The sequence below is a fragment of the Gilbertella persicaria genome (assembly GCF_025201335.1).
Source record: "Gilbertella persicaria strain CBS 190.32 chromosome Unknown B0P05scaffold_4, whole genome shotgun sequence".
Classification (NCBI taxonomy): domain Eukaryota; kingdom Fungi; phylum Mucoromycota; class Mucoromycetes; order Mucorales; family Choanephoraceae; genus Gilbertella; species Gilbertella persicaria.
Window position 1 is genome coordinate 429,354 of NW_026251965.1, and position 27,506 is coordinate 456,859.

A 27,506-nucleotide genomic window follows, 5' to 3' on the forward strand; every position below is an offset into this window, starting at 1 on the left:
TTTTCTCACATGTCAATTGTTTATTTTGTCTTCACATGACAAATAAAAATCTTAAATCTTCTACTGTTAATTTATCGAGCGCTTTTTGGTTTTTGTCTAATCATGGGTAAATAACGCATGTATGAGTCAGCTTAAATTTACTTACCCACTGTACTTTCAACCAAAGCCGTCTTCTTTTCTTGTAACTGAATAATTCTGCTTTCAATACTATTTTCAATAATCAATCGTGTAATTCGAATAGGTCTGTGTTGACCAAGTCGATGAATACGATCCATAGCCTAATATGAGGTGAGTTACATAAACACATGGTTTATTTCCTTGCTTACTTGTACTATAGAAAAGAAAAAAAGCTTAGTCAATATCAAAAGTAAACATTTATCAAGACACTTACATTCTGCAGCCTAATATCATATTGAATCAACAAAGGAAAAAGAAAGAGAGTTAAACACTATCCTGGTTTGTAATGCACAGTAAAAAAAAAAAAAAAAAAAAAAAAAAAAAAAAAAACTTACAGGGTTCCACCAAGGATCACTATGGATATAAAGTCAGCACATATTCTAATCTATTCTTCTTGCTTCACTTACCAAATAAATACACGACTTGCTTCAGTCAAATTCAGTGCAACACCACCTGCCTTAAGACTGATAAGAAATACAGTTACCGTAGGCTTAGTCATGAAGCTAATAAATATAAGTATCAATGTCCATAAACCATCTATATGTTATACCTATTGATAGCAGCATTTCGTTGATCTGGAGTCATTGTACCATCAAGGCGAATACACTCAAAACCAGCACGAGATAATCGCCAATAGACAAGATCCAGAAAATTAACAAACTGAGAAAATACAATACTATAATATCTGATGAGCAACAATCAAACAGAATCATGAATTTACCTTTTAATAGTTTTATCTTCCTGTCTTAGTTTGGATAATTCTTCAACCAAGGCTTCAATCTTAGTAGAACTTCTCCAAGTACTCATATTAATACGGTTGACAATACTTGACTTGGAATAATTGGCATTCAAACCATGGCCACCTTCTACTTCAATAGCAGGTTGAGAGAGATCGACACTGAATTCAGCATAACAAGAGGGACAGCGCGGCTTTTCATAATTATCGTTACTATCAAAACTGTCATAGTATTGAACACAACATTCTCTACAAAAGACGTGCTTACAAGCAGCAGCAATAGCGTCCTATATATATATATATATATATATATATGTGAGTCAATTTGGTTTTGCATTGATCAACACTTACCTCAGGAGGGTCGTTACACAACATACAGACCAATTGTTTATTGTCAGAGCTCTTTTTTGTGACAAGATCAGGATGGTCCGCTATAAGACAATGAGTATAAAATAAACTATTTTCATTCAAACTTACCGCATTGACGCATCTTCATCAACAATTCAAAGATATTGGCATAATTATTAAGCACAGTACCTTCTTCTACATAAGTCGTAAATGTGCGTTGAACATCAGAGTAAAGAGAAGTATAGACATCTTCTTCTTCTTCAGTAAACATATCTCGGCGCACAATAACAGTACGAGGAGGTAAACCAAGATCATCAGCACATTGGATCTTTGTTCTTCTCAACATGATCTTGTCTAACAAAATACCCAACTTTTTCATAGCTTCACGGCCTTCTTCTAAGTAACCATGGTATTGAATAGGCTTGAGTACTTCATTGTTCCACCAACAGGTGTGACTACAATGAATGAATAAAAGAAATGCTTTTTGTTATCCACTTACTTCATAGGGGTATGACCACAAGAATCACAGTTTCGCTTGTTGGAAAATCGCCAGGTAATTTCTTTACATGGACATTGTTTACAGTAATAATAAGAAAATGGATCTGCTTGCATAAAACGAATCAAGGAGTACAGTTCACCTACACGATTTTGCAAAGGCGTACCAGTTAAAGACCATTTGTAAGCACCTGAGATATTGAACACAGATCTTGCTGTATTGCTTGATCTATCCTTGATATTATGGGCTTCATCAAGAATAATACGATGCCACTTGATTTTGTGTAAAACAGACTTTTCTTTACGGATAGAACGAGTGGCTTTATTGTGTACACCACTTTCTTGACGTCTGAAACTGGATTCCATAATCGAATCTAAAGAGGGTTAATTATATGCATCAACTTAAGTAACGACTTACATGTAGACAAGACAACATCGTACTTTTTAAGATCTTCCACACTACTCGTACGCTTGTTACCATGGAAGACATAGACGGATAGAGCATTGTTTGTGTGACGCTCAATTTCATCTTTCCATTGAAGGATAGCAACCTAAATTAAGATTAGCTTCATTCTGTCATTTACATATTACTTACAGTAGGAGCAATCACAAGATTTGGCTTCTTTCTATCTGACAAAAGCAAAGCAATTGTCTGAATTGTTTTACCCATACCCATTTCATCAGCCAAAATACCACCCTTAAACTATCCAAATTATTAAATTGGGCAAAAAAAAAACTGTTATATTGACTTACAGTGTCCATGTTTTCTTGTCTTCTCATCCAACCAACACCATATCTTTGAAAAGGTAAAAGTTGCAATGTAAGTTCAGGAGGTTGCTCAATAGGAACAACAGCTTCAGGTTCAACTTCTTCAAGGTCTTTCCAAATAGTAGTGAGTTCCTTGTGATGCGCCAAAATCTTCAATTGTGTTCTTTCGTACTACATACAAAACGCGTTGAATTAGAAAAAAATTAGCATTAAAGTATGACATACACTTCTTAATCGAGGTTGGTTGTTGACACTTCTTCTTGTTCTAGCAGGACGACGAATTTGAACAACTTCTTCTTCTTCGGATGATGATGCACTATTTTCCTCTTCTTCCTCCTCTTCCTCTTCCTCTTCATTGTCTGAGTTGTCATTGTGTACAAACTCTTCTTCATCACTGGGTTTTTGCTGCGAATCGGAATTAGGCTCCGCTTCAGGAGAATTGACTGCGGAAACCTCTTTAGAATTGTCGTTCGTAGTTAAAGAAGTACCAGAAGACTTGGAGGATTTGCTGAATGGAGAAGGAACATCGCTTGCTGCTTCACTTTCTGAATCAGACACAACCAAGCGTACAGGCTGCTTTCCTTTTTCTTTGCGTGTACGTCTAACCACAACAGAAAGAGGTTGAAAATCGTCACTGTCATCCCTAAGAATATCCACATCCATAAGATCAGAAGGACTGGATTCAAGCTTGGGCTTCTTTAAAAGTCTTTGGGAAGTACGACGAGGAGCCATAAGGTAAAATTGAAAGAAAATAAGAGAAAGAAAGAAAAAAGAAAAAAGAAAAGGTCAAATTGGTTTTGACGCTCTTGCAATTGACAGTCAGATAAGCATTGACCATTCATGTCCCTTTGGGACCTATAAAAATTTTCAAAATTGTCTTAAGAAGCACCAATCATTATGATTTCGTAGTCGATTTATTTAAACAACTAGCCATTTGCCTGCTAATTCTTTCATGAGGTTACAGTTTCTTTGTTCATCCGTATTCCAAAAGACACCTGTTGTACCCGCTTCTCCTTCTGATTCAACCTCTTGGACAGCCTGTTTAATGATTTGTCTTGAGCGATGATCATATTCAATACCATTCAATGTCATTTCTTCTACTAGATCCAACATGCCATACACATCACACCATGATTCCCAGCGAAGCATAAGCATGGCATTATAAGCATCAGTTGTACAGCCCATGATATAACTAGCCACACTCTTATTCTTGGCTAATTCAAAGATCGACAGAGCCAAATAAGGATCTGTGCGTGAAGCATGTTCAATGGCTGTCGTAATAATGCGTGGATAATAAGCGGGGTATGTTTGATCTAGTCTATTGATTTCTTGTTGAACAAGTGCTAAAAGATCAGACGGTGTCTTTGTGTCGAGAATGTCTTGAATGATCTTGACTTCTTTTTGTTTCGTGGCAATACGTTCATCCTCAGCAATGTGCTTCATATCCCAATTGCTCTTTTTTCTATAGTCTGTGTTGAAAATATCGAGTAATTCTTCTTGATCATCTTCTTGTTTGCGTTTACCATAGATCTGAGATATCGCTGAACGAGGCAATGGTGATTTGGATTTATAAGGTTGTTTGTTTTTCAAGACCATGTCTAAAAGTCTCTTTTCAATAAGCGAACCGGTTGATTTGTTTAATGGAGCGACAGGTTCTACAGCTTTAGGTGTTTGTGTCGTAAATAAGCCTTCCAATAGCTCTCTAAAATCTCTTGTGTCATCTTGAACAGATTGTGTTGAAAATGGCATATCGTTTGGTTTCTCTTTGGTTTCTATTTCCCAAAAATGAGGTTCTTTTTTATCGTAATTATGTCTCGAGCATGAAAAGGGCCGAAAAGGTGCAGTTTTTTTAATAGCTATTTTATTGTGAGCCATCATTGTATTGTGTCGAGCAGTATTACTATAAAGTCGAAAACGCCCGAGCATCATGGCTTGTATTGAATTTTATTTAGATGTATATGCAAAAAAGAAAAAAAAAAAAAAAAAAAAAAAAAAAAAAAAAAAAAAAGAGTGTACCCTTGAGCGTATTTACATAGGCCGAAAAGAAAAAAAAAAAATAGTCACATTCAATCATCTTCATCATCGTTGACATTCAATGCATCATGTCGAAGATTCTCAAAATATTTCAACATGGATTCTGCTTTTGTTCTACTATGTGTACTTTTGCGTAATCCTAATGAGAGTACAGAGCCAAGTTTCTTGTAGAAGTTCTTGAGGTTTTGATCATTACAGGTGTTTTCGTTTATAATGTATTTCAGTAATTGAACTGTATAAATCATGTCTGACTCCTTTTTATAGTCTCCTCTTTTGATTATCTTTACATCTAGAGATAGCATAAGTAAGTTACAAATACATATATAAAGCAATTACCTGGTGTATGTTGAGCAGGTATACGAATCCAACCTTTGTCCCGTAAAGGCTTTGGCTCATCTAATAAGACACAAGACTTGAATTCACCAAAATAGAGCCCACCATCTGTTCCAACACAAATACTCTTGGGTGAAATATTTACAAGTCCAATATTGAGTGCATGTGCATCCACTAATATTGAAAAAAGTGTAATGGCCATTTGTATAAAATAAAGTGGCTCCAAGACAATCTCTACCGTCCATGTTAGGACAATGATACGACAGCATGGAACTTACTTTTGGATTTCTGTAAAGCCATGTATTCCTCTAATGTTTGGTAAGATCGCTTTACAAAGAACCAACAGGTAGCCTTTTTTGAACCTTCAGGTAACTTGATACGCATATGTTCTGCCGTTGATTTGAATCTACCAATATAGGTTTCCATGTTACGACAAGCACTCAGCATTTGGGACATGGCCCATTCATACTGAGCTCTTGTTTCTTCTTGAGGTTTAATACATGTGCAAAGAATACCCAATTGCCTGTATTTTCCCTTATAGACATAGGCACTATCATCGGAAGCAACCATAGTGGGATCTAACTCGATGTCCGATGGTGATAATGTTAAAGGAAATAAGCTCTCTAACGTAAGTAAACGAGCATTCTTTGGGTCATTGCTTTGTTGAGATCCTTTCTTTTGACTTTGTTGCTCTTGATCTTCTTGGTCTATTATCTTATGTTGTTCATGAGGTATAACTGTCAGTTGGATTAGCAAACGAATAACGAGTATGCGTTTACCTCTTGTCTTTTCGGTGCGTTCTTGGTCTTTAGATTTTTTAACGCGTTTCTTATCAACTGGGTTCTCACTAGCTTGTGTATCTCTCTTTGCCATAAATAAAAGAAAAAAAAAAGAGAAGGAAATGCGAACGGGATTTACGCATCTTATATCAGCTGCTTTGTTTTGCATATCTTGGATACAGAAAAGCATTGAATGATCCTATTTACGCTACTAAACGATAAGTCAAAAGGTTTTTAGTTTGAAAAGTGCTCAATGTACTTTATAGAAAGCCAATTTAGCTTTCTTTACTCCTGTGGTCTACTTGAATGTTTGAGTACTTTTATACCTTGAAAAGCAGATTGAATTTGCTGCTTAGATGGTCGCTATGGTATAAAGAAGACAAAAGGAAGAGTCGTTTCTACTCAATTTCTTACTAACTGACTATCCTGCTTTAAGGCTTTAAAATGGTGAGAGACCTACAGCTATGCCTTAGCGAGCCTTTGAGTCGTGGATTTGGGACATCATAGCAAAAAGTGAGCTGAGCTGAGCTGACTTTTTGACCTGTTTAGCCCAGTATTCATTCAATGGAGGCCACTTGCAGTGTGGAGTTTGAATCAGTCAACCCGGAGCTTAAAACATGCAAACTCTGAAGGCAAATATCTCCACGACTTTTGCAGTAGAAAAGTGCTGATTTTGCTTGCAGAGTTTTATGAATGTAAAAAACTGTCCTAGCTAGTTTTATAGGCTTATTAATGATGTTGTGATTTCAAATCCCGGCTAAAGGTGAAGTTCACGGAGTCCTGTGATTTGACATGCAAAAAAGTAAAATAGTAGTATGCTTATAAGTGCAGAAAAAAAATAGAAAACGCTTAAAGACGTAATAACAAAGTTGTAGAGATTTTATGCTGCATTTAATGGTATAAAGAAAGCAACTACCTTATCAACAAAAATCTGAATAAAGTGTGAAAAACCTTATTTTATGGGCGCTTTGATGCTAAAGCCTACACTTTTTAGATTCCTTTTGTAAAATAAGCACTTTTAGATGATTTGACTGTATTATACAAACATCTCTTACTATATAATAGCATAGAAAAAGTGTACTGTATCATTGTCAAAAATTGCATGAATTAAATTTTGGCACTCTATCCCGAGTAATAGTAGTTCTGACTCTCTCTGCTTTAAGAGGAGTAGACCAACAGTGTCAAAATGGGGCCAAATGTTACAATTTTCGAGATCTCCATCATCTCAATCTATCACAGTAAGATAGTGGGTAAAAATGGATTTTTTCTGTTTATAGAGGCTATACCGTATCTATGTATGCGCATAAACACTAGAATAACTACTTTTGCTTTTTTTTTAAAGAGTTTGTTGTTATTGCTACTGTATTATTGAGTAATAATAACTAGAGAGTAAAAAGAGGTGCTGTCAAACAACAGCCCAAACAAACTAAAGCAACAGAGATAGGATTGAATATAGCATAAAAAGCTATATAACTGAACTTCTACTAATATCAAAAAAGAAACTGATTTGTTGGAATGTATTGAGTCATTTTTTATAAGTTTTTTTTCTAATTCACGCATCTTATAATAACTGATTGATTGAATAAAGACATTCATTTCAGTAAGTTAAAAAGTGATTTACAAGTGTATACTTTATTTCATTGCGTTATTCTCAATGATAAACCACCAGTCATTGGTTTTCAAGAACTACTTTTTTTATCAATATACAACTATTATGTGCTCTTTTGCTAATTTGTTGATAAACGTCAATCAGTTTTTTGCAATGGTCCATTGATCCTTCAGTCTCCAATTCGACTTGCTTTATTTCTTTAGAATCTTCAGGGTTACGATCAACCAAGAATAAAGTGCTCTTGAGGCTTTTCATAAGATTCATTGTCTCGTCTTCTAACAATACATTGTACTTGTTGGTGGCTTCCTTCAGACCAGACAAGTCAGCCTCAATGACTTGAAGCAAATCAACCAACTTGTTTTTTTTCTCTTGAAGATATTTTTCACTAACGATACCAAAAATACCTGTGGCAGCAATCATAGTTATATGGTATATGGCCGACAAGGCAGATACCTCCTTGAGATTATGGACAACATTCAACAAGACAAAGGCGATTACAACAAGGACCAAGATGATAACACAATGTTGATACCCAGTGGCTTTTGAAGTATTTTTAGTCTGATTGAAATCCATCTTCCATTGCTTTTGGCAAGTGATAGGTTCAGGTATTTTCTTATCAGCCTCTCGAAGTGCATCTGCATTATCCAACAAGTCCTTTCCTGCCAAGATAACTTCGGATGTCTTCTCACTTGAAAGAACGTCAATACCCTTAACGAAATAAAGCCTTTTTTGAATTCCTTTCAAGACATGTAAACGTTCTTTACAGACACAGTCAATGGATTGCAGATATCGGTAAAACTCTTTGTGGTTATTCAAGTTCTGTAACTGGAATTTTCTGATGACACTGGCCTCATCATCATAATTCCTTATAAGATGTGCTGTGATTCTGTCAATCGCATTAAAAAAGCTATTTAAGTCTCGAGCATGATCCTTGCTTTGGTATCTTTGTTTACTCTTGTCTACAAATGTATCTTTCTCGGCTTTTTTGGCTTTTTTTTCTTGTCTTTTGGAAGAGGTTTCTTGAGACATATTGTTAGGTGAAAAAAAAAAAGAAACTGAATTGATTACAGCTTATTTATAGTTTTGTATTTAATTTATCTCTTTTTGATTAAACAAGTAGTTGGCTTGTATTTGTCTTGTGCTAAATATGATTTTATTTTGTTATAAAGAGGAGATCTTTGTACAATAATTAAAAAGAGAGAAAAAGGTAATAATGGGTAAATACAATGCAAATATATATATATATATATAAAGACGTAGACTTCTATTCCGTCTGAAGTGAGTCATAATGTACTGGACATCCTCTGCCTCTTTGTAGCCATGATGCTAGACAATGTTGATGATATGAACATAAACAAATCATTCTTGAAATTTGATCACCTAATATAGCATGATGAGATACAAATGCCTTTGTTGTCTTTCCTTACCTTGTTCAAACTCGTCAAAACAAATAGGACATTCATCTCCAATCTGTGTTGATTCAGCCGATAATTCATACACTAACATACTGTCAATAAGGGTCATGCGTTAACAAGCAACTTTACCAATATAACGGGGTGATTGTACAGGAGGACTTCCCACATTTAAACATCGTTGTAAATGTGCTTCTTGTTCGCCCTTTTGCATACCCAAAAATGTCTGTCCACACACAGGACAGTCGATCATCAAACTCTGTGCACTATCTGTTCTTCTCATGTTTGATCCATAAGCAGCTCGGCTGCTTCTCCTTCTATATGATTCAGACGAACGACGAATGGGTTCTCGAAAACAAGTATCACAGACACGCTGTGTTTGAGAAGCCAAATGTGGGTATTGAGAAGGAGGTATCATGGGATCTTCAACAAGCTCTTCTACGGGCAGCCTTAATCGATTTGAACTACACTTGTCGCAGACAATTTGTCCACATCGACTAGACTTATGGATCAGCATAAAAAAAAGGAAGGTATTTATTTGGTATCTTACTTACCGACAATGATGTCTACGGACTAGGAAATTAAAGCGTCGATGACAACGCCTACATTCAGGTGCCTGTCTGTCCATTTCCCATACACGTTGTGAGCGAGGCAAGATGCCGGTGTGCTGAGTACCTGGATGGACGTTACTTACACTACGTCCCCTTGTGTTTATCGTAGTCGGGTGCACATGCTCTTCTTGATTGACAGTGCCATTCGTAAAAGTATCTTCACTTGCAGTATTATCTAACTGCTCTAGTGTAGCATGAACATTCTCTTCTGTTACGTCTTCTTCTGATTCAGAATCACGCATGTTGTGTTCTCTTTCAGGTGAAGATGGTTTAGGTGGATCATTGACAACATGGGGAACAATTTCAGTAATGTCAGCTTCTTCAGGTATATTTTCAGCTGTATGTTGATGAATATCAATGTGTAATGAAAGTCTGTTTGTGTCTGTCATTGGAAGAAGTAAAGAGAAAAGAGAAAGAGTAAAAAAAGGGAATATATTAAAAAAAAAAAAAAAAGAAACGTGACCTTAAAGCACTATTTTGTGTTATTCAATTAAAAAGAGCTTATTATTTATCATTATGTTTTCTTGTCTTTATGTTTAGTTACTCTCAAACTCTTTTTTTTTTCTTATTGTTGTTGCTGTTGCTCTACATTGATCCAAGTGTAAGTAATTTCATTACATCGTTTGTTACACAAATGACTAAGACTTGTACAACTCACATTGGTCGCCTAAAAGAAAAAAGCTCAAAGTAATGACTTGATTGATACTGTTTTTATCATGTGCATGTTATGACTATTATGTTATGTATACTCCATACTCAAAAATGAATAACTCTATTATGTGTTGATACAATAAGCAACACATTGTACTGTCAAGAAAAGAAGATTATTGTCAATAGAGACGGTCATTGAAAACATGAGCATTGACCAGGTTAGCATCATTCTTGTTTTGTAGATAAGAAAATTCTCCTTTTTTTTTTTTTTTTTTGGTCTAAACAGAATTATGAATTATTATTGCTGGAAAGTTTTGATAAAATCTTATTAAAAAAGATAAACCCTTATGTCAGTGCTTATTTTCTGACTGCTAACTTTAAATATTATAGTTAAATGCAATATGAGATCTAGACTAATATGCCTAAAATAATAAACGGTACTTTGTCCTGAAACAGCCAGGAATTAGATCCCCCCTCTCTTATACTGAATAGAGCAACTCATAAATTTCAATTCGAATTGTCCTTATTGGCTCTTGTTTCAATCTCCCTTCTTTCCTTGTAAAAAAAAAAAAAAAAAAAAAAAAAAAAAAAAAAAGGGACCGGAGTTGATGTCTTTTTTTTTTTTTTTTTTTTTTTTCAGGGACATCCTTAAATGTGTTTGAAGTTAAATGAACTATAGAAATGCCTTCGTTTACGGGGCAAATAGAATTTTATGATGCTAACGTTGTAGTATTTATACCCTATTTCTATCTCTATGTATTTCTATTATCATGAGATTTGTCTTACCAGAAAAAGAACACAAAAAGAAGGAGGTACACAGTGAATATAATCACAATAAAAAGTTTTTTTCTTTTTTTTTTTCTTTCTTCTTCTTTTCTTCTTTAGATAGCCTTTATGACCACACTGAGTGAATACCCTGAACAAACCACTCTTCCTACCAACACACACATAGAAGAGGAAGGGGAAGAAATAGTGGTGGTATTAGAAAACCAAGATGACCAAGATCACAATACTTTTTATATTCAGCAAGAAGAACAAGACAACAACAACGACGAAGCATTCTATTTAGCCAACAAGACATTCTATACCACATGCTATAAAATTTCGCGTCAAAATAGTCCTTCTTACCGAAAAAAACCGCCTTATACTTTCCTTGAGAATTGGTTGATCCATAGTGTGTTTAGTAAATCCCAGCAGATTCTGCTTCGATTTCCTGTGATTCACCCAAAAGTAATGATGACAGAAGGAGACTTCATCTATACACCACATCAAATGGCAACTGAGAACAATCAAATGGAAAACAATCATGACATGTATTATCAAAATAATAATTATGATTATGGTGATGAAGAGGATTATGATTATTATGATGATGCTTTTGTTATTGGTGATGAAGGTGTGATGATGATGAGTGCTTCTGCACCTGATGCTTCACAGTTTATGGCAGAAGATGAAGAAGAACAAGAGGATAAAAGATCCTCGGTGGTCATGGATGAAAATATGTGGATGGGCCATAGTCGATATAATACAAATGGAATGACACTTCATGTTGTTAATCCTGATACTAATCCCGAGAATAATGAGGATGAAGAAGACCCCATGTATCGTAATGTGACAGCTGGTAATCCTTATAAATCCAATATGGTGCGCCATAGTCAACTACAGATTGTAGAAGAAGAAGACGAAGAAGACGGAGAAGACGAAGATGAAGAAGAGGCAGAAAAAGAGGCAGAAGAAGAGACACCTAATGTATCATTATCACCTGAAATACTTCATTGGTATCGATCGGCTGATTCAAGGCCTATCACATTGAATCATACGCCTATGGTGGTCGCTAAAGATACTATGGATTCTACTGTTGAAAACAATCTTGAAGGACACAAAATCAACGGTGAATGTAGCAGCAGTTGCAGTAGTATCAGTAGCACTAGTTCATGTAGTCAACACACAGATATTCAAAACACCACGCATTCTGACGAGAAATCCATTCATAATTCCAGCGCATCATACCAGTCTTTAGCAGACATCATTGTGGGTGAAGATGAACAGAGAGCACCCGTATCTTATGGTACCATATTACCACTCTCTCATAACCAAGATCGGTCTCTATCACCTACTGTTCATATGAGACCCATGTCTCCCCTTGTACAATTATCTGAATGCTTCGTGGATGCTGCTTGGGTGGCATTAGATTTAGCACAGAATTATACGGAAAGCCCTGCTGATAAAAAGGGCCTGACTAGCTTTGTTCGTTGTGCATTTAAAATCTGGAAAGTGTTATTCTTGGGTGCAGAAACCATGCTAAGCTTGAAAAGTCATCGTATGATGAGACCCCAAGCTGTTGTTTGAAAATTTATCAAAAAAAAAGTTATTAGATTATTTATGCATATCTCTCTCTTTCTATATATATATAGTCTTGTTTTTATGATTAAAATACTGTATTTCCACTGTTCATTGGCCACTTTTTGTTTTAAACTGCGATTGTTTTTCTTTGTGAACTTCATTTGGCTAAACAATTTGAGGGCTTAAACTACAAATAGTAAACTTTTAATGACTACTAATTCGCGGTTTTATACTGAAGATGGCTGCGGAAACATCTATGATGATAGCAGGAGAGGGTTGACGACCACTGATGAATAACCCTTCTTTCATCCTGCAAAGCAATCGAGATTCAAAAAAAAAAAGAAATGACCTATTTTTTTCAGTAAAGTAGTGGAAATACAGCAAGTGGTACAAACATACAAAAGTAAATGGCATTCAAATCCAGAAATCGACCCATTCTACAAAAAATCATGCCACAATTTCATGCACTGCCCTGAACTATATATATATATATATAAAAATCAGGAACTATTGTGTCGAGTCTTTTAACGTTTTTCTTTATGGTTACTTCAGACACTTCTATTCCCGCACCTCCTGCCAAAGTTGATTTCCTTATAGTGGGTGGTGGACCTGTAGGTTTATTAGCAGCCAATTTGGCTGTTCAAGCAGGATTCACTGTTCGTATTTTAGGTAGAATATCGTTCATATACCATCTCGGAATAACTCATGTGTTCTCTAGATATCGAGATGGAACCTAACCATTGGGGTCGTGGTGACTGGATTCATGGACGTACGATTGAGCTGCTAGAAAGAGCAGGCTTGGAATCCGAATTATTAAAGACGGGTGTCAAGGTAGAGAAACTGACATCGTATATGAATGGTCAACTTCAAAAAGAAATTCCATTTGTTCCAGAAGAAACGGAATCAAAACACCAGTAAGTTTCCTTTATCAAGATACCTGTAGACTCAAAGTGTTAGATATTTGCTTTGTGTGGGTCAACATATTACAGAATCCAGCCTTCAAAACAAATTAGCTCAGTTTGATGTTCAGGTGGAACGTCCTTGTACGGTAGTCAATATGGACCGAGATGAAGATGAACATGCAGAATATCCCATCAAGGCTACCGTGGTGCACCTTGACCAAAGAAAAGGGTCCGAACTAGTCCAGTGTAAATATTTGCTTGGCTGTGATGGTGCTCATAGCGATATTCGTCAACAATTGGGTATCAAGAATGAAGGCGAAACAAGCGAGACACATGCTGGTGTACTAGACGCTTTGATCAGAACCAACTTTGCTAGTCGAAAAGAAGTTTGGTAAGTGCAAAAACCTCCTTCATGGTCATGACTCAACGGAAAATCTAGTATTGTACAAAGTGACCATGCTAAAACGATCAGTATGTTTCCACGTGAAAATGGCTTAACGCGTATCTTTGTCCATTTCAACGAAAACGAACATGAACTAAGAAAAGAGCAACATAATCGAAACAAGATTCAAGTCGAAGATATTCAAAGAGAAGCCAAGCGCGCTTTATTGCCTCATCGTATTGAGTTTTTAGGTATTTTGTACTGGACAGTGTATGTTGTCGGACAACGTTATGCTTCCCGGTTGAATTCGGAAGACCATCGCGTGTTTCTTTGTGGTGATGCTGCTCATTCTCAGAGCCCAACACTTGGTCAGGGTGTCAATACTGGGTTTGGCGATGTGTTCAATTTGGTAAGTTCTCGATGGTGTGAGTAAGGTGATGTTCTTATACGGCTCTTTAGATTTGGAAGATCTGTATGGTTGAAAAGGGTCAATTGAACCGTAAATTCCTATCGACTTACCATTCAGAACGATGGCTTGTGGCTCAAAACGTATTGAACATTGATAAAGTAGCAGCCAAAGCTGCAGCAGGTCATCAAGCAGCCGATTATTGTGAAGTCGTCGAAAAGAACCGCTTGTTTACTTCAGGCTTTGGTATTCAATACCCTTATGATCCTAAAGAACAAGTGTCGTTACTTTGGTCACCTGACGATGATAAACCAGATGAAGGCATCGACCTTAACAGTGCTAGTTATGTGATGCAGCCGGGTATGCGTGCTCCCAATTTCAAAGTATTTGGCTTCAAGTCTGGCAAGAAGACTCGGTTGTTTGATGCAATTGCCAAGAATGATCAAGTACCTGACTGGCTTACGTTTACTTTATTTGTGCTGGCTCATGACTTGCGTTCCACCCATGAAGCAGTTGCCAAGTTCTTGAATGAGACAAGCAAGGCCACTGTTCGTTTACCACCTACCAATGTAGTTGTGATCACTACCAGTACAGCTGATCAAGTGTCTGCATTCAAGGGATTACTGGATAATGACCGTATCGTGATTGACAAGTTGAACCAAGCACAATGTCATAGAACTTATGATAAAAAGGTAGACGGTACTCTAGCTGACGATGAAAAGATTCATGTTGCTGTTGTAAGACCTGATGGATACATTGGGACCATTGTCAGAAGTGACGATGGTACTCTTTTAAGTGATAAGGTGTGCCAATATTTCTCCAACATCATGTAGTATAAACAGTACATATATAGTATATAGAATCCTCTTCCTCTTCAGATAAATAAATCTGGCTTATGTATACATTATTTTTGCTTACAAAAGGACTTGTTTACTTGTTGATCTAGCAGAAGCTGCTATAAATGAAAGAAGAGGATCTGTTTTCTCGTAAGAAAAAAAAAAAGCTAGAGATGGATATCATATTTAGCTTGATTTCCTCTATACTCTTTTTCAATTTCTGAAACATTGGATCACTTTGAGGTATCCTTTATTACGATAGACATAAAATATACTCTTTGTTTCGTTGATTATATCTTAAACCAAACTGTTTGTTTTTTCTTTCCCTAAGGCACTTCACGTTAGACTTAATCGAATATTATGCAGGATATATGGTACCCTTTTTGGATACATTCAGGACTGCTTCTATTTTTTACGGTCACGTCACGTGATGATTAAATTTCAGGTATCTTGACCTTGAAATGCACTTTTCCCTTTTCTTTAATTTACTTTTACAAGTGCATTATTATACCTGTCTTTCCTTGCAAAATTCACGCACAATTGCCTTTCTAATACAAAAAGCGCAAGCCAAGAAGAACACAAGCACAAATGACAACCCTACAAGTCTACGCGCATAGACTAAGTGACCCCAACTTGGGTAAATTGATTGGACTTTTGCTTTTTACGTATTACCTAACCTTCTTCAATAGCTCCAGGGCTCAAAGTGACTATTGTCAACGAGTTGAGAGACCAAGTCGAAATTTTCCAGACACTTGAATACTCTCGTTTCCTTGCGACCTTGATCCCAGTCTTTGTCGACATACTTCAGAACGGCAATCCCGTCTTTCAAAGCAACGTACCAGAACAAGTAAGAAAGATATCATTCCTTGACATGTTTATAATACATACAATAGAAACTTCGAAACACTATTCTAGAAATCATTTATAGATTGCCACAGACAGAGACTCTGAAAGAATATGCGCCCGATTTATGTCGAATGCTTATGCACCTATTAAAAGTCGAAAATGAAGACAATGCAGTTGTGTGCGTAAAGATCATTATTGATCTTCATCGAGCATTCAGAACTGTATTGGAGGATCAAGTTCAACCTTTTCTTGACATTGTACAAGAAATATTCAAAAATATGGAACAGACAGTAAAGGATGTATTTGATGCTCCAAGTACACCTATTGGATCAGCCACTGTAAGTAACAGAAAAAATCATAACAAGTACCTCATAGTATCTCTAGCCTGGTATCAATCCATTATTAGCAACCTCGCCGCGACCTAATTCACCAGCAGCTGCAGAATTACCAGAATCGCCATCAAAGCCTTTATCAAAAAGCATGTTCAGTTTCAAAGTCTTGACAGAATGTCCCATTATAGTTGTATTACTCTTCCAAACACATCGCCGCTATGCTACTGAAAATATCATGAAATTTGTCCCTCTAATATTCCAGGTACAATATGCATATAACGAATAAACAGAAGCTGATGCTTGTGATAGACACTAGGCCTTCAGGCAAGACCTCAAGCTGAAGCTGCTCATGCTGCGCAGGCTCGTGGCGAAGTATTTGTTGGTGTCAGTCCTGAAATCAGAAACCGAACTGTATATAATGACTTTATTGTCGCCCAAGTAAAGACAATGTCGTTTCTCGCTTACATCTTAAGAAGCTATACAACATTTTTACGACCATTTCAAAACCAAATACCAGATTTTGTGCTGAGACTATTGCGAGAATGCCCACCTGAATCTTCGGCTACTAGAAAAGAATTACTTGTTGCCACAAGACACATTTTATCAACAGACTTTAGATCTTCTTTTGTGCCCAAAATTGACTTGTTACTGAATGAGAAAGTACTTATTGGTACTGGAGTTACATCGCATGATACATTAAGGTATACAAAGTTAGGATAGCACTATGATTAACTCTATGTCTATATAGACCTTTGGCTTATAGTATGCTTGCTGATCTTGTTCATCATATTCGATCAGAACTTTCGCCTCAACAACTCTATAGAACCGTATATATCTATTCACGCAATCTTCATGATGCTACTTTAGCACCTAGCATTCAAACCATGTGTGGAAAACTCTTGCTTAACTTGATTGACTGTATTATAAAGATTCCCAACAAAAAAGACGGCAGAAACCTGTTAATGCGCATATTAGATGCATTTGCTTCTAAATTTGCTGCCCTCAATATTCAATTCAAGACATGTTCAAAGCAATACCTTAAAAAGAATGCTAATAACGCAGAAACAAAAGACGCAGCAGGCGATTCAGAAATGGAGCAAGCAGAGAGTGATGATTTTGATTTTGAAAAAGCTCGATCAATACAAACCGTTTTATTTTCGCTTGATCCACAACAAGATGGCATTAAAGATGGTCGTTTCTTATTCAAGAATCTTGCCATTGGTTTAAAACCTTTGTTTATTGGCTTGCGCCATTGTAATCCACCACCATCTACAACAGACACAAATCCTCAACTTTATGCTCAATTTGCAAGAGGGTTTTCTCAAGAAGACTTACGGATATTTTCTCGACTCTTCAGAGAAGGCCTTCGATGCTTTGAATATTACAACATTGATAACTATGGTCCTAACGGTTCCTTACCTCATGAAAATGTTAAAGAAGAAGACATTGGAGAAAACTCGATTGGATGTAACGAACTATCTCTCAAAGTAGGTGCACAAGTGGGTGTTGAGAAAGAGATTTTGGACATGTTCGCCGTTGTCTTTACAATTTTGGATCCTGCCGTCTTTCAAGAAATCTTTGTGTCTCAAATGAACTTTTTCTTTGAATGCATGCTTGTCAATACTTCACTTGCACATATTGCTCAGTATCTCTTAGTCAATGATGTATCATCTCAAGGTTTTGCTGGTGTTTTGTTTCAATTTTTGATTGACCGTATTGATCAATTGGGTCAAAGCAATATGCACTATTCAGCAGTGATGCTTCATTTATTTCGCTTAGCATTTATGGCTGTCAACTTGTTTCCAGATGCTAATGAATCCATCTTACAACCTTACCTGGGCAACCTTGTTACATCTTGTTTCAAACTTTCCTCAAAAGCAGAAGAACCAGCCAATTACTTTTTGCTCTTGCGTGCACTTTTCAAGAGTATAGGTGGTGGTCGATTTGAATTGCTCTATAAAGAAGTGACGCCTCTTTTACAAGTCTTGTTGGAAAATCTAAACTCGCTTTTGATTCTAGCACATCGTACCGAGATGCGAAATTTGTTTGTGGAGCTATGTCTAGCTGTACCTGTTCGTTTGAGCACATTACTGCCCTATCTGCCTTATCTAATGAGGCCATTGGTGATTGCTCTTCAAGGAGAACAGGAATTAGTATCACAAGGTCTTCGCACCTTAGAGCTCTGTAACGACAATCTGAATCCTGAATTTTTGGACCAAATCATGTCTCCTGTGATGGATGAACTTATGAATGCATTATGGAACCATCTTCGTCCTTTGCCCTATAGTCAACAATATTCTCATGTCGCTTTGAGAATCCTGGGTAAATTGGGTGGTAGAAATCGACGCATGGTTGGAAATGCTCCTCATCTCGACTTCAAAAAAGAAGTTGAAAGTAGTGTGTCTGTTGAGATTTTGTTCGATCCTCATTCGACGCCTCACGTATTGCCCTTGGATGAATGTCTTGATATTGCGTGTCAAACCTTGGAAAAGCGTACGGCTGACTTATTTTATCAGAAACATGCTTATAAGTTTCTGAAGGCAAACATTATCATGATGTTAGAACTAGATGAAGGCCCTGAAGACTTGGCACAATCATTGTATCAACGTGTAAAGGAACATCTCTTACAATCTTCTGATACAGCCAGTAATACCAAGGAAACAAATGATGAGAATAAAACATCTTCAGGAGCGACAGATATGGATGTTGATCCTAAACAACCGACTGAAGAAACAGAAAGTACCATTGTTGGTGATACACTCAATGAATCTGGCTTGAAGCCAAAGCGATTTGCAGGCAATGGCTATACAAAATATCTCTCTAAGCGTATTGCTCAAGAAAAGGCTCTCAAAACCATCCTTGTTGCTATCATCAAAGCCTCTACCATGCATGAACTCTCTGAGGATGCTTGGCCATTATATGAAAATATTTGTCGACATTTCATGTTGTTGCACATAGGTGAGGCCATTGATGCTAAAGAAACTGGAAACAAGCCATTGTCAGATATGATGGATGAACGATTGTCTGTACAAAATTTAAATACAACGATTCTTGTGGACGCCATTGTTGAAGTGATCTGTTCTGAAGATGTCAAGCTCAGAAGACGTGCTGAAGAATCTTTACAACTTTGTTTTGATACTGCTGCTAGTGTACTGGGTAGCAAAGATTATGTTTGGCAATTACCCATCTTCCGTGTCTTTGCTTCTCAATTTGGCTCGTGCTGTTACAAGCAGGAATGGTTTAATAAGCGAGGTGGTTGTCTAGGTATCTCCATTATTAGTTCTCAACTTGATATGGGCACCAAATGGATGCGTGAGCATGAACTTGACTTTATCCGCTCATTGCTGTTTGTCTTAAAAGATGCATCACCAGAGATGGCTAATATCAACACAACAGAAGCTACTCAGACACTCTCCCATGTTCTCAAAGTATGCAATCGACTAGAAGACGAGGAATCACCCGAGGTTCAAAAGAAATTCCAAAACTTGATTGCTTTACTGCTAAGCGAGCTCTCCAATTCAAACAGTATTGTACGCGAAACCATTCAATCTTCGTTCCAACTTTTGGCAGACCTGACAGGCAATGAAGTTACTGAACTTTTGGCCCCTGTTAGAGAACGATTAGTAGCGCCTATCTTTGCCAAACCTCTTCGTGCACTTCCTTTTGCCATGCAGATTGGCCATATTGATGCTATCACCTATTGTCTTACTCTGAGACCACCTTTCTTGGAGTTTAATGACGAGTTGATTCGTTTGCTTCATGAAGCTTTAGCTCTTGCTGATGCCGAGGACCAAGCCTTAGTAAGTCGAAGTTCTCAGTACAAGAATGCTACTTCGCTCATGAATCTTCGTATTGTGTGCATCCGACTTTTGTCAGCTGCTATGGCATGTTCAGATTTTTCAAATCAACGCCAAACGCATACACGTGCTCGTATCATTCAAGTCTTCTTCAAATCATTGTATTCTAAAGCACCAGAAGTTGTAGAGGCAGCCCACCGTGGCCTTAAGCAAGTGTTGGCTCAACAGCACAAGTTGCCCAAAGAACTTTTGCAACAAGGCTTGCGTCCTATTTTGACTACTCTTTCTAATCACAAGACACTTAGTATAGCTGGTCTTGAAGGGCTTGCTCGTTTGTTAGAGTTATTGACCAATTATTTCAAGGTGGAAATTGGTAAAAAGCTTTTAGACCATTTAAAGCAATGGGCTGATCCTAAAGCTCTTCAAGAGGCTGCAAGCAAGAATCTCAGTGAAAACCATGAAGTGAAGATCATTGTAGCTATCTTGAATATCTTCCATTTGTTGCCTGCTGCTGCTCATATTTTCTTGGATGATCTTGTTTCTGTTGTGCTGGACATGGAAGCTTATTTGCGACGCTCCATCTCAAGTCCTTTCCGTCCTAATCTGATCAAGTATTTAAACAGATATCCTACCGAGACAATCAATTATTTCTATGAAAAACTCGATCAACACAACCACATGCGTTTGTTTATCGATGTCCTTGCGACTGAAAATGCAACACAGATTCGTAGTGAAATTATGAAAGCTCCCAAGGATTTGATTGACAAGACACTAAATGTAGCTGGTAATGATAACATACACTATCAAGGTGTATTGGTTATACGCGAAATAGTTCGATATGATTCTGATTGGCTAACCTCGCATCCTGAACTACTTGAAAGCTTATTAACACTCTGGCATACTCCTAATCGTTTTGAGATCATGAAGAAGGATGACGAACAAGGCTACCAAATGACTCGTGAATCTCTCTATATTTCACAGATATTCATTTCTTATCTTCGTACCAATCCTGACAATGTTGATCTAGTATTTGAAGTGGCTACTTTATTTGCTCAAGAATCTGTAATGGACTTGTCATATCTCCGTGAATTCTTCCTTGTCAATGTTGCACTTGGCTACTCAGCAAAAGCAAAGCGACTTGTATTGGAAAAGTTTCTTCAGCAATTCAATGATGTCTCCACTTCAGCTTACCTGCGTATGATGATTCTTCGACATGTCATCAATCCTGCTCTCTTGGTTTCGATCTCTCTCAAACATGATAGCTGTGCAGAAATTCTCGACTCTAAAATGATTGAGCAACTGAACTCCAAGATATGGGCACACCTTACTTCGGACTCTTCTGATGAAGATCAATATGCCGAAGATTCACTTCGAATTGAACTGCTTCAATTAACGGCTATGATTGTACAATATGCTCCTCAATTGTTAACTGATTTAAGAAAAGAAATCATCAAATTTGGCTGGCATTACTTGCGTCTTGAAGATGCAACATGCAAACAAGCTGCCTATGTTCTGATTGCTCGGTTTATTACTGCGTTTGAAACACCTAGCAAGATTGTCATTCAAATTTATGCTGCCCTGCTGCGTGCACATCTGTCTGAAGCACGCTCTTTGGTCAAACAAGGCTTGGATATTCTTGCTCCTGTACTTCCTAAGCGTGTGCCTTTGGTAGGTAACGAGAAAGTACCCACCTGGGTTCGTTTGACTCGCAAAGTGATTGTTGAAGATACGCATAGCATATCACAAATGGTCAATGTCTATCAATTACTTGTTCGTCAACCTGATTTGTTTTATGATTATCGCGAGCATTTTTTGCCACAAATTGTGAATGCTTTGCCCAAACTTGGTTTGCTTCAAAATGCTACTCCTGAAAATAAGTTACTTACGGTTGAACTGAGCGAACTGCTCCTAAAATGGGAACAGACTCGCTTGCAAAATCAACCTAAGACTGAAGCTCCTACTTCTCCTCTAGGCAAGAGATCAGCCGAAGCTCTGTCAGAATCTCCTGCAAAGAAATCAAAGTCTGAAGGCGCTGATGGGGAAGTAAAGAGTAATGCTTCATCTTCAACGACTGTACATGATGGCAAAGAGTATATTCCTTCTTTTACTTTACGAGAAAACACGATTGGCTATCTTGTCCGCCTTGCTTGCACCGTCTATAATCCATCCGATATGATACAGAGAAAACTAGTCCAACGTGTGTTGGAACTTATCAAGCGTTTCTTGGATCCTGCTGTATGGCCTGATGTTCATGTCAAGTTTGCTCATTTGGAACGCACTTTGAGTATCAAGGAGATGAGTGAAATCTTGATTTCCAGTGTCTGTAGTGCATTGGAAATCTTAACAATTGATATTGCCCATAAGCCTGTTGACTGGTTCGTTGTCAATATGAATCAGTTATTCCGTTTGCTGGAAAACAGCATCAAGTCAGACAATGTCCGTATCCATACTGCACTTCAACCAGTTCTCTCTTACATCTTTGGGTCTATCAATCAGATCACTAATGCTGAAAACAGGGAGGAACCTCAACATCCTGATGTTGCTGCTTTTGTGTCTTTGGTTGATTCAACCATTACCGATGGTATGGCTAGCATGAACAATATCTATGTTGTTTTGAAATTGCTTCAGTCAGCAAGTACCAATCGTAGTGAACAGCTTGATCCATTTGTAGCTGGTATTGTTAAGCTTCTTCAAAAACTTACCAAAGAACACATCCTTTCGGCTCATACAACGTCTGCTGCTGGCTATGACTCCCATGTAAACCTTTTGGTTTTGGGTCTCAATCTTTTGAAAAAGAGAATATCTTATCTTGGTGATCAACGACGTTGGTTCTTAAGCTGCTTGATCCAGTTGATCGAGAAATCTCCTGAAGCACAATTACTGCATGCCATTTTAGATATGGTCTCTGAATGGACACTTGATAAGAAAGAAGCTTTTCCAACTGCAAAAGAAAAGGCTGGCCTTTTAGTCAAGATGATGACCTTCAAAGCTCGCAACAACAAAAGACTTACTGAGGACTTTCTGAATTTAGTTATCAAGATTTATAGCAATCCTTCTTTTGCTCGATCTGAATTGACCGTGCGTCTGGAGCAAGCCTTTTTGATGGGCACGCGTGATGAAAATCCCAACATTCGTAGCCAATTCATGCGTATCTTTGACAGAAGCACTAGCCGTAATCTTTATGCTCGCCTTAACTATATCTTGGGCGTCCAAAACTGGGAACCGTTGTCCAACACTTTTTGGATTCATCAAGCTTTAGATATGTTGTTTGGTGCTGTTAAAGTGAATCCACAAATATCAAGTCCTCAGACTCTCAAAATCAAATCAATCAAGACTATTGCAAGTCAAGCCGAAGTGACAGAAACAGATATTCCAGACAAGCTCAATGAAATTGTTCAACAACACCAACTCTTTTTAAAGAATTTGCAAAGTTCTGATATCAACACTACTGTCACAAGCACACGTTATCTTCAATATTTGAATGCTGAAACAGCCTTCAAGTTATGGGTCGACCTTTTCTCTATGTGCTGGAATAGCTTGTCGAATACCGAACAGCATGATATGTCAAAAGTGCTTATCAATTTACTTGCTAAGGAGCATCACAACAAACAGGTTGATTTGCGTCCCAATGTTATCCAAGCTTTATTGACTGGTATTGCTCGAACTGGTTGTGATATAAAGCTTCCTCCACATCTGATTAAATGCTTGGGTAAGACACACAACGCTTGGCATACAGCTGTTGAGATCTTGCAGCGATCATCCACGACAAGACGACTTACAGAATCATCCAAGCATGATATTAACAACCATGAGCGTACATTAGATGCCTTGGCAGAATTATATTCTAATCTCCAAGAAGATGACATGTTTTATGGTCTATGGAGACGTCGTAGTACCTATGTCGAAACCAATGTCGCTATCTCGTTTGAGCAATGTGGTATGTGGGCTCAAGCCCAAACCATGTATGAAAATGCTCAGATCAAGGCTCGTAGTGGTGTTTTGCCATTTGCTGAATCTGAATATATGCTTTGGGAAGACCATTGGTTGTCTTGTACTCAAAAGCTTCAACAATGGGACATTCTTTCTGACTTGGCAAAGCATGATGGTAACAGCAAACTGCTTCTGACATCTGCTTGGAGATTATCTGACTGGGCTTCAGAACGTGAGTCTTTAGAACAAACCTTGGCCTCTATTTCAGACCCACCAACACCACGACTCAAGGCAATGGAAGGGTTTTTGGCACTGATTAAATCTCAAACAATGGACGATAGACTTGCTGAATTCACTCGTGTTTGCGAAGAAGGCGTTCAACTATCGCTTAAGGAATGGTATACACTGCCTCATATTGTCTCTCAAAGCCATGTACACTTGCTACAAGTTTTTCAACACTATCTGGAGTTGCATGAAGCAAACCAAATCTTTATGAGTTTAGCTGGTACGACTGCACAAACACTTGAACAACAGTCCAATAGTTTGCGTAGTATTTTGGGTACCTGGCGTGAACGTTTGCCAAACATGTGGGATGATATCAATGTATGGAGTGACATCGTTTCATGGCGCCAACATGTCTTCAATGCAATCAATAGAGCTTACTTGCCTTTGTTACCTATGCTTCCCAATCAAATGAATTCTCAAGCTGGAAATTCCTTTGGCTACCGTGGTTATCATGAAACAGCTTGGATCATTAATCAATTTGGTCATGTGGCTAGAAAACACCATCTCCCTGACGTTTGCGTCAATCAATTGACCAAGATATATACTTTGCCCAATATTGAGATCCAAGATGCATTCCTTAAGCTTCGTGAACAAGCCAAATGTTACTATGAAAACCCCGCTGAAATTACTGCTGGTCTAGATGTCATTACCAATACAAATCTTGCTTATTTCACCATGCAACAGAAAGCCGAGTTCTATACTCTCAAAGGTCAATTCCTCGCCAAGTTGAATCACCACAATGAAGCTAATGAAGCCTTTGTCAACGCAGTACAGATCGATCTGTCTCTTCCAAGAGCTTGGGCTGAATGGGGTAGATATAATGATGGTCGTTTTAAGGAAAATCCCAACGATTTGAGCTGGGCTAATAATGCTGTTAGTTGCTATCTTCAAGCAGCAGGTATTTACAAAAATGCGAAGGCTAGAAAATACCTTTTGCGTGTTCTTTGGCTTTTGAGTTTGGATGATACCAATGGCACTATCTCTCGTGCTTTTGAAGGCTATAAAGGTGAATGGCCTGTTTGGTATTGGGTTACTTTTATTCCTCAGCTTCTGGTAGGCTTACAGCAAAGAGAAGGAAAACATGCACGTGCTATTTTGATTCGTATTGCAAAGCAATTCCCTCAGGTACGTAGATAATATTGTTTTGTAATGACATTAATATCACTTTTTAACAAAGGCACTTCACTTTCAACTTCGTACTGCAAAAGAAGATATGCTGAAGAGAGCAAATGCTGCTGCTGCTGCTGCTACTGATGCTGCCAAAAATTCTAGTACTGACTCAAGCAAAGATACTATTGCAGTACCAAAGGAGACAATACCTAATGAAGACCAAAAGAAGGAGTCTTCTAAAGTAGGAGAATCCGATGCTACACAATCAAGTGATGATAGAGCTACGGCCACTGCTAAAAATGGCTCGGAAAAGGATGATATGGATATCGATCACAAGGAAGCGTCTAGCACAGCTAAGATGGAGGATACCAAGGATAGTGACGTGCAGATCAAAGTGGAACAAGCTTCGCAGCAGCAGCAGCAACAAGCATTTGATGATGCCAAGGCCAAGGAAAATGAAAACGCTAATGATAAGCTGCCTTCTTCTACTGCACCAGATGGTAAGACATCAACACCTGGTGCTGGTGGTCCTCATGCGCATCCTTTAGATGAAATCATGGCAATGCTAAAAACAGGATATCCTCTCCTTGCTCTCTCTATGGAAACTATGGTTGATCAGATCCAATTGAAGTTCAAGCCTCAAGCAGATGAAGATATGTATCGCCTAGTAGTTGCATTATACAACGAAGGTGCACAAGTAAGTCAAATGTTTAAAATGATAATATATTTATCTATCTTATGCTAGCAATTACTTTCTCGTCTCATGAATCCAAATGATGATCTTCAACTGACTGGTTCCACTATTCTCAACATTGCTCGTTTTGCTGGGAGTTTATATCCAGGCCATATGAAAACAGCATTTGTGCATGATTTTGCGACTACCAAATTGAACTTGGAAGAATATGTAGTCAAGTTGAGGTTATGGCGTGATAAGTTTGAAGCTACTCTAGATGCAAGACCTCGCAAACAGAAATTAGAAGCTTGTAGCCATTATTTGGCAGAATTCCAGCACCAGAAGTTTGATGATGTCGAAATTCCTGGGCAGTACTTATTACTAAAGGATAATGCAAACGACTTCTTGCGCATTGATCGATTCTTGTCTGAGATCGAAGTCGTCCGTAGTTATGGCAATTGCTTCCGTCGACTTACAATTCGGGGCCATGATGGTACGCTTCATCCTTTTGTTATTCAAAATCCTGCTGCTCGGCAATTCCGCCGAGAAGAAAGATTGATGCAACTGTTCCGTATCTTGAATGATGTACTAGAGCACAAGAAAGAAAGTCGTATACGTGGTCTTAAATTCCATCTTCCTGCTATTGTACCCTTAGCACCTAATGTTCGTATGGTCGAAGATGATCCATCCTACTGTACTTTGTATGATATTTATGAAGATCACTGCGATGGTATCAATATTCATAAGGACGACCCGCTTAATTTTTTTGTGGAGAAGCTGAAGAGTGGCATTAGTAAAGACACTGATGTAAGTATTTTGTATTAAAAATAGCTTGTTAACCTTTTTTAGACGACCAATTTGAAGGCTGAACTACTGAATCTTCGCATGGAAATCAATGAAGAAATTACAAAGAAATATGTCCCTTCAAACATATTGAGCAAGGTATGTCTTCTCTATATAACAAAAGGATATTGGATTAAATCAATGAGATATAGTACATGCTTCGTACACTTGGTTCTTATACTGATTACTGGGCACATCGCAAGCAATTTATATCGCAATATGCCACTGCTACGTTCATATCGTATTTGCTCAGTGTTGGTCATCGTACACCTCATAGAATCACTGTTTCACGCAGTAGAGGTAATATCTGGATGACAGAATTACTACCAGGTAAGACGACATATGCTAAACATGAAAAATCCTTACTGTCGACTAGGATGGAACCAAGTAGGCTCTGCCGACCCATTACTTGGTAATGGTGAATCAGTACCTTTTAGATTCACTCCCAATATTCAAGACTACATCACCCCCGTTGGTATTGAAGGCTTATTTACTACTTGTTTGATGGCTACTGCTCGCTCTCTTACTGAACCAGAATTAGAATTGGGTCAATATCTTAGTCTTTTCGTCAGAGATGAAATGATTGCATGGTACATGACTAATCATTTACCAACTGTTGATACTCAACTTCATGATCGTGTACAAGCAAACGTATCTCAAATAATGGCAAAAGCACAGTTCTTGGCTTGTAAAATGGAAAATGAAAAGGTAGATCATATATAACCGCAATTCAAGGTACTGACCAATAAATAGGTTGTAAATATAGATAAACCCGTAAATCAAAATATTATTGATTTGATCTCTCAAGCAAGTAACCCACAAAAAATGGCACAAATGGAATGTACATGGATGCCTTGGTTATAAAGAA

At 37.7% G+C, this 27,506-nt stretch overlaps 9 protein-coding genes across 9 annotated transcripts; 3 read left to right on the forward strand and 6 right to left on the reverse strand.

Annotated features, from left to right (window-relative positions):
* Positions 1-31: 31 nt before the first annotated feature.
* On the reverse strand, positions 32-278 carry B0P05DRAFT_462355 (uncharacterized protein; the record flags this gene model as incomplete). The annotated part of the gene is made up of 2 exons (XM_051574111.1): positions 32-96; positions 146-278. Coding segments are annotated over 2 exons (198 nt in total), but the record flags the coding sequence as incomplete, so codon positions are not given.
* On the reverse strand, positions 266-3,339 carry B0P05DRAFT_525771 (SNF2 family N-terminal domain-containing protein). The gene is made up of 13 exons (XM_051576352.1): positions 2,750-3,339; positions 2,510-2,695; positions 2,352-2,459; positions 2,175-2,307; positions 1,761-2,130; positions 1,391-1,716; positions 1,265-1,344; positions 899-1,200; positions 728-853; positions 585-680; positions 513-531; positions 392-448; positions 266-331 (listed from the first exon to the last, which is right to left on the reverse strand). Exons 1-13 carry the CDS (start codon positions 3,254-3,256, stop codon positions 323-325), a joined length of 2,319 nt encoding a protein of 772 aa, XP_051438770.1. The 5' UTR covers positions 3,257-3,339; the 3' UTR covers positions 266-322.
* B0P05DRAFT_525773 (uncharacterized protein) lies at positions 3,322-4,477 on the reverse strand. Its single transcript, XM_051576353.1, has one exon. It carries the CDS (start codon positions 4,451-4,453, stop codon positions 3,443-3,445), a length of 1,011 nt encoding a protein of 336 aa, XP_051438771.1. The 5' UTR covers positions 4,454-4,477; the 3' UTR covers positions 3,322-3,442.
* A 57-nt stretch (positions 4,478-4,534) lies between these two features.
* B0P05DRAFT_223979 (uncharacterized protein) lies at positions 4,535-6,170 on the reverse strand. The gene is made up of 5 exons (XM_051573264.1): positions 5,930-6,170; positions 5,671-5,878; positions 5,170-5,628; positions 4,895-5,125; positions 4,535-4,847 (listed from the first exon to the last, which is right to left on the reverse strand). The coding sequence occupies exons 2-5, from the start codon at positions 5,858-5,860 to the stop codon at positions 4,591-4,593; spliced, it is 1,137 nt and encodes a 378-aa protein (XP_051438772.1). The 5' UTR covers positions 5,861-5,878; positions 5,930-6,170; the 3' UTR covers positions 4,535-4,590.
* A 1,106-nt stretch (positions 6,171-7,276) lies between these two features.
* B0P05DRAFT_525781 (uncharacterized protein) lies at positions 7,277-8,307 on the reverse strand. The gene has a single exon (XM_051576354.1). It carries the CDS (start codon positions 7,850-7,852, stop codon positions 7,340-7,342), a length of 513 nt encoding a protein of 170 aa, XP_051438773.1. The 5' UTR covers positions 7,853-8,307; the 3' UTR covers positions 7,277-7,339.
* Positions 8,279-9,726, reverse strand: B0P05DRAFT_525783 (FYVE zinc finger-domain-containing protein). The gene is made up of 3 exons (XM_051576355.1): positions 9,246-9,726; positions 8,824-9,188; positions 8,279-8,778 (listed from the first exon to the last, which is right to left on the reverse strand). Exons 1-3 carry the CDS (start codon positions 9,689-9,691, stop codon positions 8,660-8,662), a joined length of 930 nt encoding a protein of 309 aa, XP_051438774.1. The 5' UTR covers positions 9,692-9,726; the 3' UTR covers positions 8,279-8,659.
* Positions 9,727-10,600: 874 nt separating this feature from the next.
* Positions 10,601-12,791, forward strand: B0P05DRAFT_525787 (uncharacterized protein). The gene is made up of 2 exons (XM_051576356.1): positions 10,601-12,645; positions 12,696-12,791. Exon 1 carries the CDS (start codon positions 10,848-10,850, stop codon positions 12,300-12,302), a length of 1,455 nt encoding a protein of 484 aa, XP_051438775.1. The 5' UTR covers positions 10,601-10,847; the 3' UTR covers positions 12,303-12,645; positions 12,696-12,791.
* Positions 12,792-14,971, forward strand: B0P05DRAFT_525788 (FAD binding domain-containing protein). The gene is made up of 5 exons (XM_051576357.1): positions 12,792-12,965; positions 13,015-13,210; positions 13,254-13,589; positions 13,638-13,989; positions 14,040-14,971. The coding sequence occupies exons 1-5, from the start codon at positions 12,836-12,838 to the stop codon at positions 14,817-14,819; spliced, it is 1,794 nt and encodes a 597-aa protein (XP_051438776.1). The 5' UTR covers positions 12,792-12,835; the 3' UTR covers positions 14,820-14,971.
* Positions 14,972-15,410: 439 nt separating this feature from the next.
* On the forward strand, positions 15,411-27,502 carry B0P05DRAFT_583578 (uncharacterized protein; the record flags this gene model as incomplete). The annotated part of the gene is made up of 12 exons (XM_051582259.1): positions 15,411-15,459; positions 15,512-15,669; positions 15,716-16,006; positions 16,053-16,262; positions 16,310-16,701; positions 16,749-25,137; positions 25,190-25,819; positions 25,868-26,602; positions 26,645-26,737; positions 26,791-26,968; positions 27,015-27,346; positions 27,392-27,502. The coding sequence occupies 12 exons, from the start codon at positions 15,411-15,413 to the stop codon at positions 27,500-27,502; spliced, it is 11,568 nt and encodes a 3,855-aa protein (XP_051438777.1).
* Positions 27,503-27,506: the final 4 nt, after the last annotated feature.

Bases quoted from the DNA above. Each gene is read 5' to 3' on its own strand.
- B0P05DRAFT_525771 (XM_051576352.1), bottom strand. From the start codon at position 3,256: ATGGCTCCTCGTCGTACTTCCCAAAGACTTTTAAAGAAGCCCAAGCTT. The intron at 1,717-1,760 runs GTAAGTGGATAA...CATTCATTGTAG, and splicing joins TGTGGTCATACCCCTATGAA to TCACACCTGTTGGTGGAACA. The intron at 681-727 runs GTATAACATATA...TATATTTATTAG, and splicing joins CGAAATGCTGCTATCAATAG to CTTCATGACTAAGCCTACGG.
- B0P05DRAFT_525773 (XM_051576353.1), bottom strand. From the start codon at position 4,453: ATGATGCTCGGGCGTTTTCGACTTTATAGTAATACTGCTCGACACAAT.
- B0P05DRAFT_223979 (XM_051573264.1), bottom strand. From the start codon at position 5,860: ATGCTTTTCTGTATCCAAGATATGCAAAACAAAGCAGCTGATATAAGA. The intron at 5,629-5,670 runs GTAAACGCATAC...TCCAACTGACAG, and splicing joins ACGCACCGAAAAGACAAGAG to TTATACCTCATGAACAACAT. The intron at 5,126-5,169 runs GTAAGTTCCATG...CATGGACGGTAG, and splicing joins GGCTTTACAGAAATCCAAAA to AGATTGTCTTGGAGCCACTT.
- B0P05DRAFT_525781 (XM_051576354.1), bottom strand. From the start codon at position 7,852: ATGGATTTCAATCAGACTAAAAATACTTCAAAAGCCACTGGGTATCAA.
- B0P05DRAFT_525783 (XM_051576355.1), bottom strand. From the start codon at position 9,691: ATGACAGACACAAACAGACTTTCATTACACATTGATATTCATCAACAT. The intron at 9,189-9,245 runs GTAAGTAAGATA...CCATAAGTCTAG, and splicing joins GTCCGTAGACATCATTGTCG to TCGATGTGGACAAATTGTCT. The intron at 8,779-8,823 runs GTAAAGTTGCTT...ACAGTATGTTAG, and splicing joins ACAATCACCCCGTTATATTG to TGTATGAATTATCGGCTGAA.
- B0P05DRAFT_525787 (XM_051576356.1), top strand. From the start codon at position 10,848: ATGACCACACTGAGTGAATACCCTGAACAAACCACTCTTCCTACCAAC.
- B0P05DRAFT_525788 (XM_051576357.1), top strand. From the start codon at position 12,836: ATGGTTACTTCAGACACTTCTATTCCCGCACCTCCTGCCAAAGTTGAT. The intron at 12,966-13,014 runs GTAGAATATCGT...TGTGTTCTCTAG, and splicing joins ATTCACTGTTCGTATTTTAG to ATATCGAGATGGAACCTAAC. The intron at 13,590-13,637 runs GTAAGTGCAAAA...CGGAAAATCTAG, and splicing joins GCTAGTCGAAAAGAAGTTTG to TATTGTACAAAGTGACCATG.